The sequence below is a fragment of the Mus caroli genome, unplaced genomic scaffold (genome assembly GCF_978045245.1).
Source record: "Mus caroli unplaced genomic scaffold, Mus_caroli_1 scaffold_6, whole genome shotgun sequence".
NCBI classification, from domain to species: domain Eukaryota; kingdom Metazoa; phylum Chordata; class Mammalia; order Rodentia; family Muridae; genus Mus; species Mus caroli.
The window spans coordinates 99,596,734-99,610,473 of NW_028227261.1; the positions used below are offsets into that span (position 1 = coordinate 99,596,734).

At 42.5% G+C, this 13,740-nt stretch overlaps 1 protein-coding gene across 8 annotated transcripts in view; it reads right to left on the reverse strand.

Annotated features, from left to right (window-relative positions):
- Positions 1 to 2,354: 2,354 nt before the first annotated feature.
- The window catches only part of Znf462 (zinc finger protein 462), a 138,719-nt gene continuing 127,333 nt past the window's right edge, over positions 2,355 to 13,740 (reverse strand). For 7 of the 8 annotated variants that reach the window (XM_085839283.1, XM_029476288.2, XM_085839286.1 and 4 more), the window contains 3 exons: positions 12,823 to 12,955; positions 6,631 to 6,754; positions 3,918 to 5,338 (listed from right to left, as the gene is read on the reverse strand). In XM_085839283.1, coding sequence (XP_085695409.1) covers positions 5,131 to 5,338; positions 6,631 to 6,754; positions 12,823 to 12,955 — 465 coding nt within the window. In that variant the 3' untranslated portion in view covers positions 3,918 to 5,130. Of the gene's footprint in view, positions 3,178 to 3,917; positions 5,339 to 6,630; positions 6,755 to 12,822; positions 12,956 to 13,740 lie in introns of those variants that run through there. The other variant, XR_015047380.1, reaches the window with a different exon arrangement.

Genomic DNA, 13,740 nt, shown 5'->3' on the forward strand with positions numbered 1-13,740 from the left:
TCCTTCACATTTTTAAGTTACTCTTTTTTGCAGTACTTTGCAGGCTTTGGCAGGTCTTCAGTCAGATCCTTGACCTTCTAGAATGGGCAAGAATTCTTCCCTTTCTGATGAAGTAGACTTGTGTGAAGACTCAGCCGTTAAGAGACTGCTCAATTTGAAAGTCTGGCCTCTTTGTTTGAATAACTTTACTGTGCTGAAATACGTAGAAAATTTAAAATAGCAATAAAAGTAAGCAAGATTCATGTTAAATTCTACATGTTCATTTTAAAAATAAAGCAAGGTACTTGAGTTTAAGTAAAGTGCCCAAGATACCACAGCATTCATGGCTCAACTCCGGCTTAAGTGCAAGTGATTTGAGTTTAAATCTAGTCCTGACCGATACCCTCCCTCTGTTTTGTATACCTATGGCCTCCTGCCCAGTGGAAGTAAGCATAAGTTAGCTTTTTCTTTCCCAAGTTGTTTATGGTCATGGCCATGGACAGAAACTCAGTTGAACACAATGTCCTTTCAAAACTTAACACACCACTGGGGATTTATCTTAGTGAAACTGGGTCAGGTGAGGATGCTGTTGACAAATACTAACTGCATCATTGCGTAAATTGCAAAAAAACCACTAAGCTTGAGTGTTCAATAATACTTAGGAGCCGTATACAGACTATTCTCACCCACTTTGATCATCCAATATGCTATGCAGCTCGGAAAAGTTTCTAATTGTGATGGCTACAATGGAAACAAGGATAATATTTACACTACGGGGTAAAAAAAGAATGTCATAAAACTACTTATCTTATTTAAACCAGGGAAGGAGAGATTAGCAGTGAAAGGGCTAGAAATTTCCCAGATATGAATATGTGGGAGATACTGAAGTGACTTTAATATCTCTCTCCCAGCTGACTTCACTCTTATCTATCTATCTATCTATCTATCTATCTATCTATCTATCTATCTATCTATCGGCAAGGTACCACTACTTATTCCCTTACCAGCCTGGAACTTTTAGACCCGGGACTCAAGAGATGCCTTCTGAGTGCTGGGACTAAACGTACATATCACCTGGCTAAAAAGAAATTCTTATGGTTCCACTGATGCTCAAAGCCCCATTTTCCCCAACTCACTTGTATAATGCAGGATGCCCTTTGATTTTCTTAAGTTTATTCCTAGGGGAAATAGCTCAATAGTGGGCAAAATGCAAAAGGCAGGGGAAGACACGTATCTTACAGCACTGTTTGTTTAAGGGTAGAACTGAGGGCCCACTCAGTGGATAAGAATACCCAAATCCTCTATTTGCCTTCCTAAACCAAAGACATTCCCTTAGCTGGACAGACAAAACCACATTTACTCTTAAGATCAGTATGCAGAAGGCTGCTGCAACAACACAAAAGCCCAAAGCTTCCTTCCTGAGATTCTATGATGGCTCCAGTACCTTCTATGGAAGTCCCCTTTCCAAACCTCGCATTTTTAACGTCCTCATTCGTAAGCTGTCAGAAGACCAGAGCCATATCTGTCAGTCTGCTCATTATCCAGTAGCTAGCACCAACCTTCTGATAAGAAGTATTGCATAAGTCCTTGGCTGCTGGGGCCAGCATCTGGTGTTTTGGAAGAACACAAGGTTTCCCTATCCTTGCTATTCTGCCTTTCATTGTGGTAGAGGCTCATAGCTCACATTCTTTCTGGAATCATTGATAGTCTAGACCAAACACTTTGCAGCCTCTTATGTGGATAGTTGGGGCCATGACCAGGTCTAGCCCATAAAGTGTGTGTGCTATTATCAGGGCAAGGCCTTCAAGTGGGCAGACCGCTATTGAGCTGTAATGGGCACAACATAACATGATCAGGTGAAAAAGCTAGGGTCACGGAGTCACAGGAGGAAGACCACTCCATAGAACTGAAGCAGATGGTGCTAAGCCTGAAAGGTCAAAGTTTCCCTATAGTCCCTACCATGGCCAAGCCACCTACGCGTTTCATTTCCAGTACATTAAACAAAGCAGAAGTCGGGGTTAGCCACCAACTCAGACTATTCATAACTATTGAAAGAAACCATTGGAGACCAGGGACGCTAGGCCTAAGTCCTATAAAAGCCCAAGGATCTCTGAGAACTGGATGAAAAGAATATGGTTCTTATGAAGTGATCCTCGATTTGCCTTGTCTACCGATCCACATTTTGGGGTGGGGTAGTTTTGTTCCTCTTGTATCAGCCTCACAAATGGAGAGGTTTCATGTGTGAGGTACCACAACCAACTGATGCTCAATTTTGGTGGAAACTATTCTTTCCATTAGATTTTCATTGTCGATGTATACTCTAATGCAGGAACGCTAATATTTTAAACTCCAGCTCAGACCTCACCTTGGTTTTAGCTGCTTTCCATGCCATGGTAGATTCAGCACATAGGTTGAAACTGGTCTTGTCATTGCCAGCCTTCCTGTCTGTAATCACACCCACAAATAACTTAACAGATGCACATAGATACATGTGAAAAAAATTCTTTATTAATTTCTCACATCTCATTACAAAATGTATGTTGCAAACAACTTGAATAACCTACTTGTGTTTTTTATTTTTATTTTTTTTATTTTTATTTTTTTGTGTTTAAACCCTTGGCTTCAAGGAGTCAGGATCCCCTATCTTTCATCAAGTTTCAGGAAACACTGATTATTGGAGTCAATAGGTTATCATTTTGCTATTTATTTTCTTCTCTCAAGCTCTGGAAAAAAATGTCCTCTGTATAAATTAAACAACAACAACAAAAAATTTTGTAATTTCTATGTCATTACAGTCAACAGAAAACAGAATGCGTCCAAAATGTGCGGCCACAAAATATCAGGTATATGTTTGAAAAATAAAACAAACCAAAAAAAATGACATCCTAGCCTTGTTAAAAGGATAATGGTCCCATATTTTTATTATCAGGTTAGCAAAACAAAATCCAATGGATTACAATATTTACATGTTATTTGAAAAATAAAGGAGTGATAGAAGCATGTCACAATTATTTTCTCTTTTCCTTTCGTTGTGTTGTGTTGTTTGTTTTTGGTAACCATCACAGACATCCAGTCCAGGTATAAAACTGTTTAGTACATTTGAAATGAGGCCAATCAAAAGCAAGTAAGGGCACAGAAGAATCTGTCTAGAGATTTCACACTTCCCCCTGTTCTGGTTTCCACATGACGGCCCCATCCCTAAAAACAAAATTAAATTAAACATCCTACAAATAAAAATTCTTAATAGCAAAAAAAAAAAAAAATAAAAATAAAAAATAAGAAATAAAAACAAAGCAAAACCAAGATCATGCTTTTCAAGTACGTACTTACTTCACAAATGCGACATCTTTCTCTGAAGCTGTGTGGGACACTGACACCTCAGTTTACCCTCTTTCCCTTCTGGCCCGCCCCCCTACCCCATCAACCCTTCCCAGTTAAAAAAACCAAACAAACAAAAACCCAAACAAGGACAACAAAAGAAACAAAACCTAGGACTCATATTTGCCCACACACATACACCCAAACACCAGCACACGTATGTGCGCGCACACACTCACACGCGCGCACACACACACACACCCCTAAGCTTCAAGAATGTTCCTTTCCACTTTTTGGAACAAAACCCCTTTTTCACAATCATAATGTGCTATAAATGTAGACTTGCTTTCAGTCTAAGCTGCTCTTGGAAAAAAAATAAAATAAAATAAACGAAGCCACTGTGGGGAAACAGAGCAGCTAGATGCGAAGACAGAGCACTTCTCCAGGCTCCCTGCAGGAGACGGCATCTCCTGTCCAAGCTCTCGGATGGGATGGCTCCCCAAAGAAATGAGACAGCCTCACACTACACAAAGCAAACAAAACATAGAGTTCACAGCACACATGAAGGCCAGCCCAATGTAACAGAAATCGTTGGGGAGACGAAATGTGTTGCTTTGAGAAAAAAAAAAAAAACCCAAAAGGGTGACGGGACCTCTTTGTCTGCCCCCACCCTCCCACTGCATAGCTGTGCTCCGAGTTTGGTTCTTTAGTTAAATTAAAAAGAAAACACAAAAACAAATTTAAAAGGAAGTTAACCTCTTTGTTATGTTCATGTTTAAAATTATAAAAATTCTCACACACACACACACACACACACACCCTCTAACTCTCCCTTGATCTCAAATTAAACAAACACACAGAGAACAACTCATATGAAGAAAGAACTGAATTTGTGCTGTGTTTGTAACACTCAAATCGAGAAAAAAAATAAACATGTGGCCAACGAAATCCCACAATCACCATAAAATTAGTTCACATGAACCTACCAAATTCTAAATTATAGCTGAACACTAATAAACAGCTTACCTGGAATACAAGATGACAATTCACACACAGTTATCTAGTAATTAAAGTCTGTTTCTTTTTTTTTTGTTTTGTTTTTTACTAAAATAATTAAAAAAATCACAGTATTTTAAGAAATAAAACCCACGTGGGGATTTTAAGCACAATTTGTGTTCCTTTCTTTAAAACTCTTTTTTTTTTCTCCATTCACCATCCTGTCCAGCAGTTCTCTCTACATTTAACCACAAGGGCCACAGGTAGTACAGACAAATGCAGAGAATTCCCTTGGTTAAGTCTGAGGTACTAGGAAACAGGTGACTGTTTTATGCAAAGCAGTTTTTTTTGTTTGTTTTCTGTTTTGTTATTTATTTTTTTTCTCCCAAAGCGGCTGCAGTTAGGTCTTGAAAAAGCTTAAGGTATTAAAACTAGAAAAACGCACAGAAAGTTGTGCGCTCAAAAGTTGTTCCCCTAGAAGTCTTCTGTGTCCGGGAGTCTCAGTTTCCACACACTGTCCGAGAGGGTCACGAGACCACCGTGCCCATGGGAGGTACTTCCCAAACCGCAGCAGATGAAAATCTCCGTGGTGAAGATCCGGAAGGAAGGATGTCGTGACAGGAAAGGAGCCACATATTCCAACCATTTAAATAACTTTAATTTACATACTCACTCACACAGGTACCAGTGCTTTGAAAATAGATTGTTCAGTCCTAAAAGCAGCTTTGTTCTGTCTTCTTCTCTCCTCTGTCTGTCCCCTCCCTTTTCAGCCCACGCCGGCCCGCCCACATTTTCATCACGGTTCAAGTAAGGTTTGATAAGAATTTCACCAAACTCTTATTCGTTTTTGGCCTCTGCATTCTCCAGGAGAGATTTGTCGGCAGCCACTACACAGAGGGTTACTGTTTCGCTCTTTAAGGGAAAGTCTATCCCAATTGGCTCATCGTCTTCCTTGGCCTCTATGGAGGGCAGCTGCATACTCTCCTCCACCATCTCCTTTGTATGGATTTCGTTCCTGCTCACTTGGTTGGTATCATGCAATGCCCTGGAAAAGCAAAACAGCAGACACGCTGATAAGCCAGGTGTGGTGGCACAAGGCTCGCATTCCAGCAATTAAGTGGTGGAGGCAGGAGGATCAGGAGCGGCGAGCATGCGTTTCTGTAGGCCCAGCCTAAGTTCAGACTTCGTCATCTTTTTGGTGTGTGATTTCAGACAGTATCTCAGGACTAGGCCAAACACACTAGGCTAGCGTCCCTAGTAAGCAGAACTCCTCTCTCTGCCTCCCCAGAGCTGGGATTACAGACACACACCATCATGCCCAGTTTACTAACCTGCACTCTGGGCATGGAGCGGAGACCCTAAGCATTTTATGATCTTCCTGGCTTCCCATGCTTTTTCTAATCAAACTAAACACTCATCTCTCTTTCCTCTCTGATCCGGAAAGTGCATTGAAGTTTCCTGTGAATGAATTCTGTGTGTATATTACTAAACTGCTGGTGACTTTCTATTTGTTATGTGTAGGTCATGTAGACCTCTTTCTGATGACTGGGACCCCTAAAAATATCCAGTGTTTGTCCTGTGCTTTGATTATGCCATGTTTTGTTTCCAAATTAATATAACTGTCTCAACACTCAGAGCTGTCAGCTGAACTCAGAAGCTAAGGTATTGGCCAATAAGGATTAAGACAAAAGGAACAACTCTGATATTGAAGATTTTTTTTTTTTTTTTTAGTCAAGTCTGTTTTGATAAATCAAACACACAAAAGCTAAAAACCTTCAGGCATCAACTGTGACTTGAGAAACTCAGTTATGTTCTCAGAGGTGTGGGCACTGCATGGGCATTATCTCATACAAACCACACATTAGTTCTCTTGTCTGGTGGACTAAGGAAGGGTTCTTTGTGCAAATGGACAATTCTATTTTCAAAGTGGTTAGGTCAGAACCTGACAGGAATGCTCTCAGTTAGCTGGGAGGCAGGTGTGGAGTGGCGCTGTGTCTCTGAGGTAAGTCTTGGCATGCCCAGAGCCATTCACAGAAGTGGGCAAACACAGAAGTCAGAGATTCAGACCACCATCCACCTTTCTCTCAGAGAATGAGATCCAATTACAAAGAAAAGGGACACACTACCTTTCAGTCTGGGGGCTTTGAATGTGACAGGGCGGTCATTTTAAAAATTAACAAAGAAGGAGGAATCTGCTTTCTCAGTCTTCACTGCCTGCCCTTCATGCTCAGTAAGGTGATACTAGGTGGTGGTAGGAGCTCTTTGTACTATTAGGGGACTCTTGCCTTCCTCCCATCCTCTCGCTTGGGACAAAGGTCTTCTAGGTGCCCAACTTACATGCCGTGTCTCAACACGTGTCTTTCCCACTCAGAGCCCTGTGAGAACGCCCGTCCACAGAATTCACATGGAAATCGCTTTTCTGTGTTCACACCAGGCCCCCGGTCAGCAAATCTCATCAGCTCTGCAAACAGAGAGAAAAGACCAGTGTTTCCTTTGTGTTTCTGGAAATCTAGAGAGGGTCAGTCAACATTCACTGGAAAATACTTCATGACTTACCTGGGAAGCTAAACCGGAAGCCATTGGCAGGTACTGCCAGACTCTGGGCTTCTCTGAAGGACACTTCCAGAGTAGAGCTGAATAGGAACTGTCCTGCTTCAGTCACTTATTATGCAACAAGTCTCCTTATTTATGCAATGTCTTCTATCATCAACAACCCAGGTTCCTTCTGGCCAGAAAAGGCTCCTTGGCTTACTCTAAGACCCTTTACATCTCTTTCCTAATTAACTCATCCCTTCTGCATGATCTGACCGAGGGCTTGACTGCTTGGCAGCTACTCAGTGTGAATCTGTAACAGGGCTATCTGCTCACTAAGAAGAAAATAGACCACAGAAAGTGCCCAACCTGGTTCTACAGTGTAGGCCACAGGATCACAACATGTGAACCTCTTTTGTCGGATGGTTAGGAGTCCTGCAGAGATCCTCCTGGGCGGTACCCTAAGCAATGGTGAGGTTGGGCCAGGAGCTTATATAAAAGCATGTCTGGGACATTGAGATGTCTCAGTAGATTAATGTTGCCTGCTCCCAGGTTCCATGACCTGAGTGTGATCCCTGGAGCCCACACGGTGGGAGACGAAAACCACCAACTCCTGCAAATTGTGCTTGGACCTCCACGTGTGCAACTCTCTCACACATACGATAAATAAACACATGAAATAATAATTAATGATAAGAAAAGCAAGCATGTCCCCAGCCACTGACAGATCCTGGCCAACTGCCCAGTATTTATTTCTCAACCGGTGATATTCACAAGTACTGAGATACACAGACATTTCTGAATGGGTCTGGTGTACACAGCAAATATTGGTCTAGCTGTTTTCTTCACTCCTGTGATGCTGCCACATGTGAGGGGCCTTATACATGTGGATTGGCTAGCGAATTGTTTATAAGCCACACCTCCTGGCAAGCTCAAAGATGAAGGTTTATGTGGCCTTTGTGCTGTCCTTAGTCCTAAGCCCAGATGTCTTTCATTAGCCCACTGAGGGCCAAGTCTTCACATGGATAGTACGTAGCAGACTACACAGTTCTGAAAAAAGGGTGGAGCTTGGGGAAACGTGATCATTTCATCTCTGATTACCGTGGGCCCCTCAGCAGATTAGATGTCACAGGAAGACATCTTCTGGTTAAAATGCCCCATATTTCATGAAATCTTCCAGACATTAGCTAGGGCTCTGGGATGCCCTCTTCACAAGAAAGCTACGTGAACAGGGCCGTTCTCACAAAAAAACAAGGCATTTTCTCACAAATTAAGAAGATCACCACACAAGCCATTAAAAATAATTGCACAGACTATCTTCCTTGATTCTTTTCACTGGAAATGACACAGCGCCATCTGCTCTGCGCATTAATTCCTTAGCAGGGATTATCTTGGGCAAGAAATCAACAGAATGCCTTCCTGACTCCTCCTAGTTGCATAATGAGAGGGGGCAGGGTGGGCGGCGTTCTGCTTGGGTTCCTTTCAATTTCTTCGTGCGTGGCTTCTCTCTGAAATTCCCAGGCTGATCTTGCTGTGTGTCTATTCTGAGTACAGTCCTCAGCTCTCATGTCTGGGAAGGAACTGGGGAGCAGGAAGGCCATGAACTCCCCAACCAAAGGTGTCTATATGAACGTCCAAATGATTCACAAGGAGAATGGAGTTGGTACTTGATCCTCTGCCCTCAGGGAACATGAAACCGGTCATCTATTGTCTCCAAGGGCACAGGCTAAGCTTCATCCTCACAGAAGAAGCCAGTCTACCTGTCACATCTCAAATCACTCTCCCTCAGCCTGAGCGCTGAGCTAATAGCCCCTCGTGCACTCTGCCAGAAGCCAGGATGTCTGGCAAAAACACCCCAGGCTATTGTTGGCCCTGTCTTCTTGGCAACAATCTACTGAGATGGCGGAAGATTGATTCTAGGTTGTTTCCAAAGAGAAGGAGATAGGACAAAGGGAACCGTTCTTGCAAGGATGTGTGACAGGGAAGGGACAGTTTCAGCTTGCAATTCCCAAGGTACTCAAGTCGGTCCCCCATATACAACTTGTCTACCCAAGGAGGAGTTTTTCTTCATTTGTTTAGGTCTCTGGATGTAGACATGACACTTTCAGAGAGAAGTAGAAGCCAGGCTGTTCGCCCTAATTCCATCTCGTGTGAAGCCGAAAGCCCAGTGGGTAGACTGAGACCAAGTTGGACAAGCAGGAAAATGTGCTTGCTACCTCACATATTTCAGACGCGGTGTTTTCTCATGGCCTAAGCTTGTTTTATTTGTTTTGGGGGAGAGCACTGGGAAATGGAGGGCTCTGGAATGCTGATGGCTTCAGAAATAGCCTAGGCGTAGCCTTAGACATGAAGAAAGTCGAAATATCCAAGAAGGAATCTTTTATCTCGTGAAGAGGGACAAGCAGAGCCACAGAGTACCAGGAAGAAAAGGAAGCTTTTGTAGACTCACTCAGAAGCATCCTGTCTCTCCCTCTCCCTGAGGACAGCCAAAACAGTGCAGAGATGTTAAGAATTTGTTGTGAAGAACATATTTGGTAAAAGGTTAAAAAAAAAAAGGAAGGAAGGAAGGAAGGAAGGAAGGAAGGAAGGAAGGAAGGAAGGAAGGAAGGAAGGAAGGAAATAAGGCATACTTCTGAGATCACAAGCATTTCCCTTATAAGAAATGGCCCTTAGTCAACCTGGAGAGTCCGTTTGTTTTATGCAGTCTTGCAGGTTGACCACAGCAAGCAGCTTTTGACAAGTTAGCACGTTTTGGCAGTAAGCCTTGGCTCTCTATGTTGGTTGGAGATTGAAGGACCCAACTAGATCCCTTGATTATCACAGTGGGAGGGTAGGGACAAAAAAAAAAAAAACCCACAGAAGAAAATGGCCTCAGGAAGACCTGCTCAGGTCTGCTGGATATTCTGCCACGGGGCCTTAGTCTAGCCCAAGGGCTAGTGCATTTCATGACTAGCGACTCTTTAAAAAAGAACATGTTAGCACTCTAAGGGGCTGAAGATGTATGTAGTGTTAAGAGATCGGCTCTGGAACAAGAAGAGTGAGATTTACCCTTCAGTGGGTTTATTATTTATTTTCTTACCTTACTTTAGATAGGTTTTAAGTTTGTCAGAACTCTTATTTATTAGGTCCATGTCTTCGATGTCATGCCATTTAATTAATGTTTTTGGCACTCTTATACTCCAAGGCCTCTCATACCACAAGGAAGAATTTTATCACTGAGTTACATCTCTATGCTTCACTTTCCATTATAATGTCAAGGTAACTAGAAAAGACCCCAAAATAGCCATAACAATCTAGAGTGAACACGATAAGAAGTTCGAGGCACTCCATTCCGTGACTTTAAGATACTTAAAGAAAGACAAAGTCACCAAAACAGCTTGACAGTAGCCTAGAATCAGTTTCATGGAGCAAGGGGATAGGAGCACTCTCAGTCAATTGAGCTTTGAGAAAGTTGCCAATATCACTATCAGGCACCACGGGCAGAAGAAAGAAACTAGATCCTGACCTCCCAGATGGAAAAACAATCAACTCCAAATCAATAAGAGATTGAAACATAGGTCCCAAAACCACAAAACTGCCTTTTTGTGCTGGAGGAAAACTCGGGGGAAATCTCCAGGACACCGGTTGTCCATGATTTTCTCTTTAAAGTTTTTTTACATGACCCCCAAATCACAAGTAACGAAAGAAAAAAATAGGCAAATGCAAGCTGAATCCAGCTGGAAAGTTCCTGTTCTGCCAAGGAAACATCAGAAAGAAAAGGCAACCCACAGAAGAGGAGGAGAATCTGTAACCACACACTGGTCACAGGGTCAATATCCGGGACCTATGAAGAATTCAACCAACTCAGTCAATATTCGAGTGAACAATTTCCCCAATTAAGAAATGGACACAGGCTCTGTATAAGCATGTCTCAGAAGATATGCAAACAGACATCAGCAATATAATGGCACTCCACATCCTGTACAAGGGTGGAATGCAAATTCCAACCTTAAGTACTGCCCCATAGCAGTTAGAGTGTCCATTACCTAAAGAAGAGAACAAGTGTTGGGGAAGGTAAAGAAAGAACAATGCTGTGGACTGGTAGCAAATCTGGGCAGCCATTATGCAATACTGTATGTAAGTTTCTCAGCAATCTCACTACTGAGTCAACACACAAAGAAAATGAAATGAATGATGGGAATATCACCAAGAGATGTCCAGGGTTCATCTCAGCATTATTCACAACAGCAAAGACATAGAACTCATTTGAGTGGCCAGTTGTCGATGAAGGGATACAGAAAACATGACATGATGCCCACTGGCATATCATTTATACCATTCCACTTGAAGACAAGAACTCCTGTCATTTGTGACAACATGGATGAGGATTATATGTTAAAGGAAATGAATCAGGCATAAATGCAAATACCAAATTATTTCACTCCATGTGAAGCCTCAGTCAAATTCAGTGATTCAGACTGTAGAATGGACATTTTGTTGGAGTGGACATTTCCAAAGCCCAAGGTTGGGGTCCTGAGGACATACTGCTCAAAAGACATTAAATTTCAGGCAGATAGGAAGAATGAGTTTAGGAGATCAATTGTGTGGCGTGATGACTATAACCAATAATGCTACTGAAGTTTTAAATTGCTCAGTTGATTAAGATCTTATTCCCCAAGATAAGTGAGGAAAAAATGTTAACTAACTTCATTTGGCTATTCTGCAATGTGCACCTATTTTAAATCATAAATACACACAATTTTTTTTAACCTGTCGACTAAAACTAAAGAAAATACCAAAGTTTTAAGCCAGAAGCTTTTAAGTTAAAAATCTATACATTGATCACCCTAGGAGACAGACACTGCTATTATCATTGTCACTGTCACTATTACTTGAGAGCTGGTGAACTCACAAAGACAGAAAGCAAAGTCCTGGGGGCCACGATCCAGTGGGGTAGCTTCAGAACCCTTCATATTACAGGACTAAAGAAACGAGGCTCTGCAGTGGCCGCTAATACTATTCTTCTCATCCCTACAATGGTAGTGGCTTATGCTTTTCGCTCATATTTACAGTATCTATGCGTGAACTTTTTTGCTCAACCTGCAGTAACTTAAGGAACATATACCAACTTATATTCTTTTTTTTAATTTTGAGTATGTGTGTGGGTGTGGGCATGCCAGAGGAAAGAGTCTGATCTCTCAGAACTGGAGTTACAGGTGGTTGTGAGCTGACGGAAATGGGTGCCGGGAACTGAGCTCAGGTTCTTAAGAGGAATAAGCACTCTTAGCTGCTGGGCCCTCCTCTCTCCAGCCCTTCCACTCCCCATCTCAACCTGTGTTTTTATATACTCTGAGATGCCCACAGTAGTCTATAAAGAATAAACAAGGACAAGTCTCTAGATCACATAAACATGCTTTCTGCAATTAAACACATTTTGGAGTCTTCTTATCTTAGAATAATGGGAGAGAGAGGCAGGGTTGGAGCAATAGCTCAAATGTCAATGAAATGGTGTTTTCTGCAAATACAGGAGAGGGTGAGACACTGTCTCTTCCTCTTGGCAGAGTGAAAACAGAGCCCTAAGGGGCTAAGGAAATGGCCCTGCAGGGGGAACATGTATAATGTCCAAGTTCATTACCGGCTTTCACTATGACCCCAGCAGCAATCCAAGTTCAAACTCATTCCTCGATAGCACTACCATGCCATTCATCTTGCTCCTTGCTATCTGCATCCTGAAGGCTCCTCAGACACTAGTTTTCCTTGCTAGGAACCATTTTTTTTTCTTAGCAAACACACATCTATAATTAGAAAGGAAATATCTGCTTTCCTTGGAGTTTCTATAGCTGGTAGTAGTTTGTAAAGACAGGGCCCCTGATGGTGCCTAAGCCAGTCTGTTCTGCTGCTTAACCAAGAAGGATCCTGCCTTCTGTTCTTCCCACAGCAGCCTCCTGCCTCCCCCTTCTGTCTCACTGTGGACATTCTGGGTGCCATCTGGGACTCGGAGAGCAGGGTAAGACTAACCTCTGTCCTCAGCCTTGCTGCTCATTTCGTCGTCCTTGTCCTCGTCCTCGCTGCTGGAACTCTCAATCTTCTCCTTCATCTGTTCCAGCTGATCCAAGTTAACCCGGCCAACCAGCTCAAAGTTACGGCTGACCTGAAAAAGGGCCAAGCAGATGATGGAGAAATGAACCACAGACTGCATGGCCACTCTTGGAGGAGATCTTTCCAGCATAATTTCCCCTATATATATTTTTGCATCCGGGTCCAGATAAGCCAGAAACCTGAGAGATCCATTTCTTCATTCTGACTTTGAGAGACAGATCTGTCCTTGGCTTCCCATTCCAACACTGGACCTCCGCACCAAACTTCTGAGACTCAGGTACAAAAAAAAAAAAAAACCGGAGACCTCCTCACCAAACTTGTGAGACTCAGGTACAAAAAAAACCCGGAGAGATCCCAGAGCATCACAAAACGTATCGCATGGCATTAACACTGAATTGAAAATGTAACGAGTCCATCGTTAACTACCCAAGCTTTCAATACTTCTGCATGCAAAGAGGCTCCTTCCTACGCATGTCCTGACTACCTGTCAACCATGCTCCTGGGCTGCATCAGTGAGGACCGTAAGACTTTTAATGCTAGTTTAAATGGAAGCCCATACTATTGCTACTAGTTTGGCTACATGTTTAAAACTGACTATATCCTATTTACAAGACACAAGACACAGGTAACTAACCTTAAGAGCTACTGAAATGTGTTGACCGTGAGTGAGGCTGTCGAGATGGTTAAGTGGGAGAAGAACTTAAACTGCTCAGTAAGAGCCTGAGTGAGGAGCTTCAGTGTCAGAGACAGAACCGTCTCAAAACAGGCACCTTTCCTATTTGTTGGTTTTAAACCATTCAGGAGATGGGACAGAGGATATAAAGAGATTTAGATCTG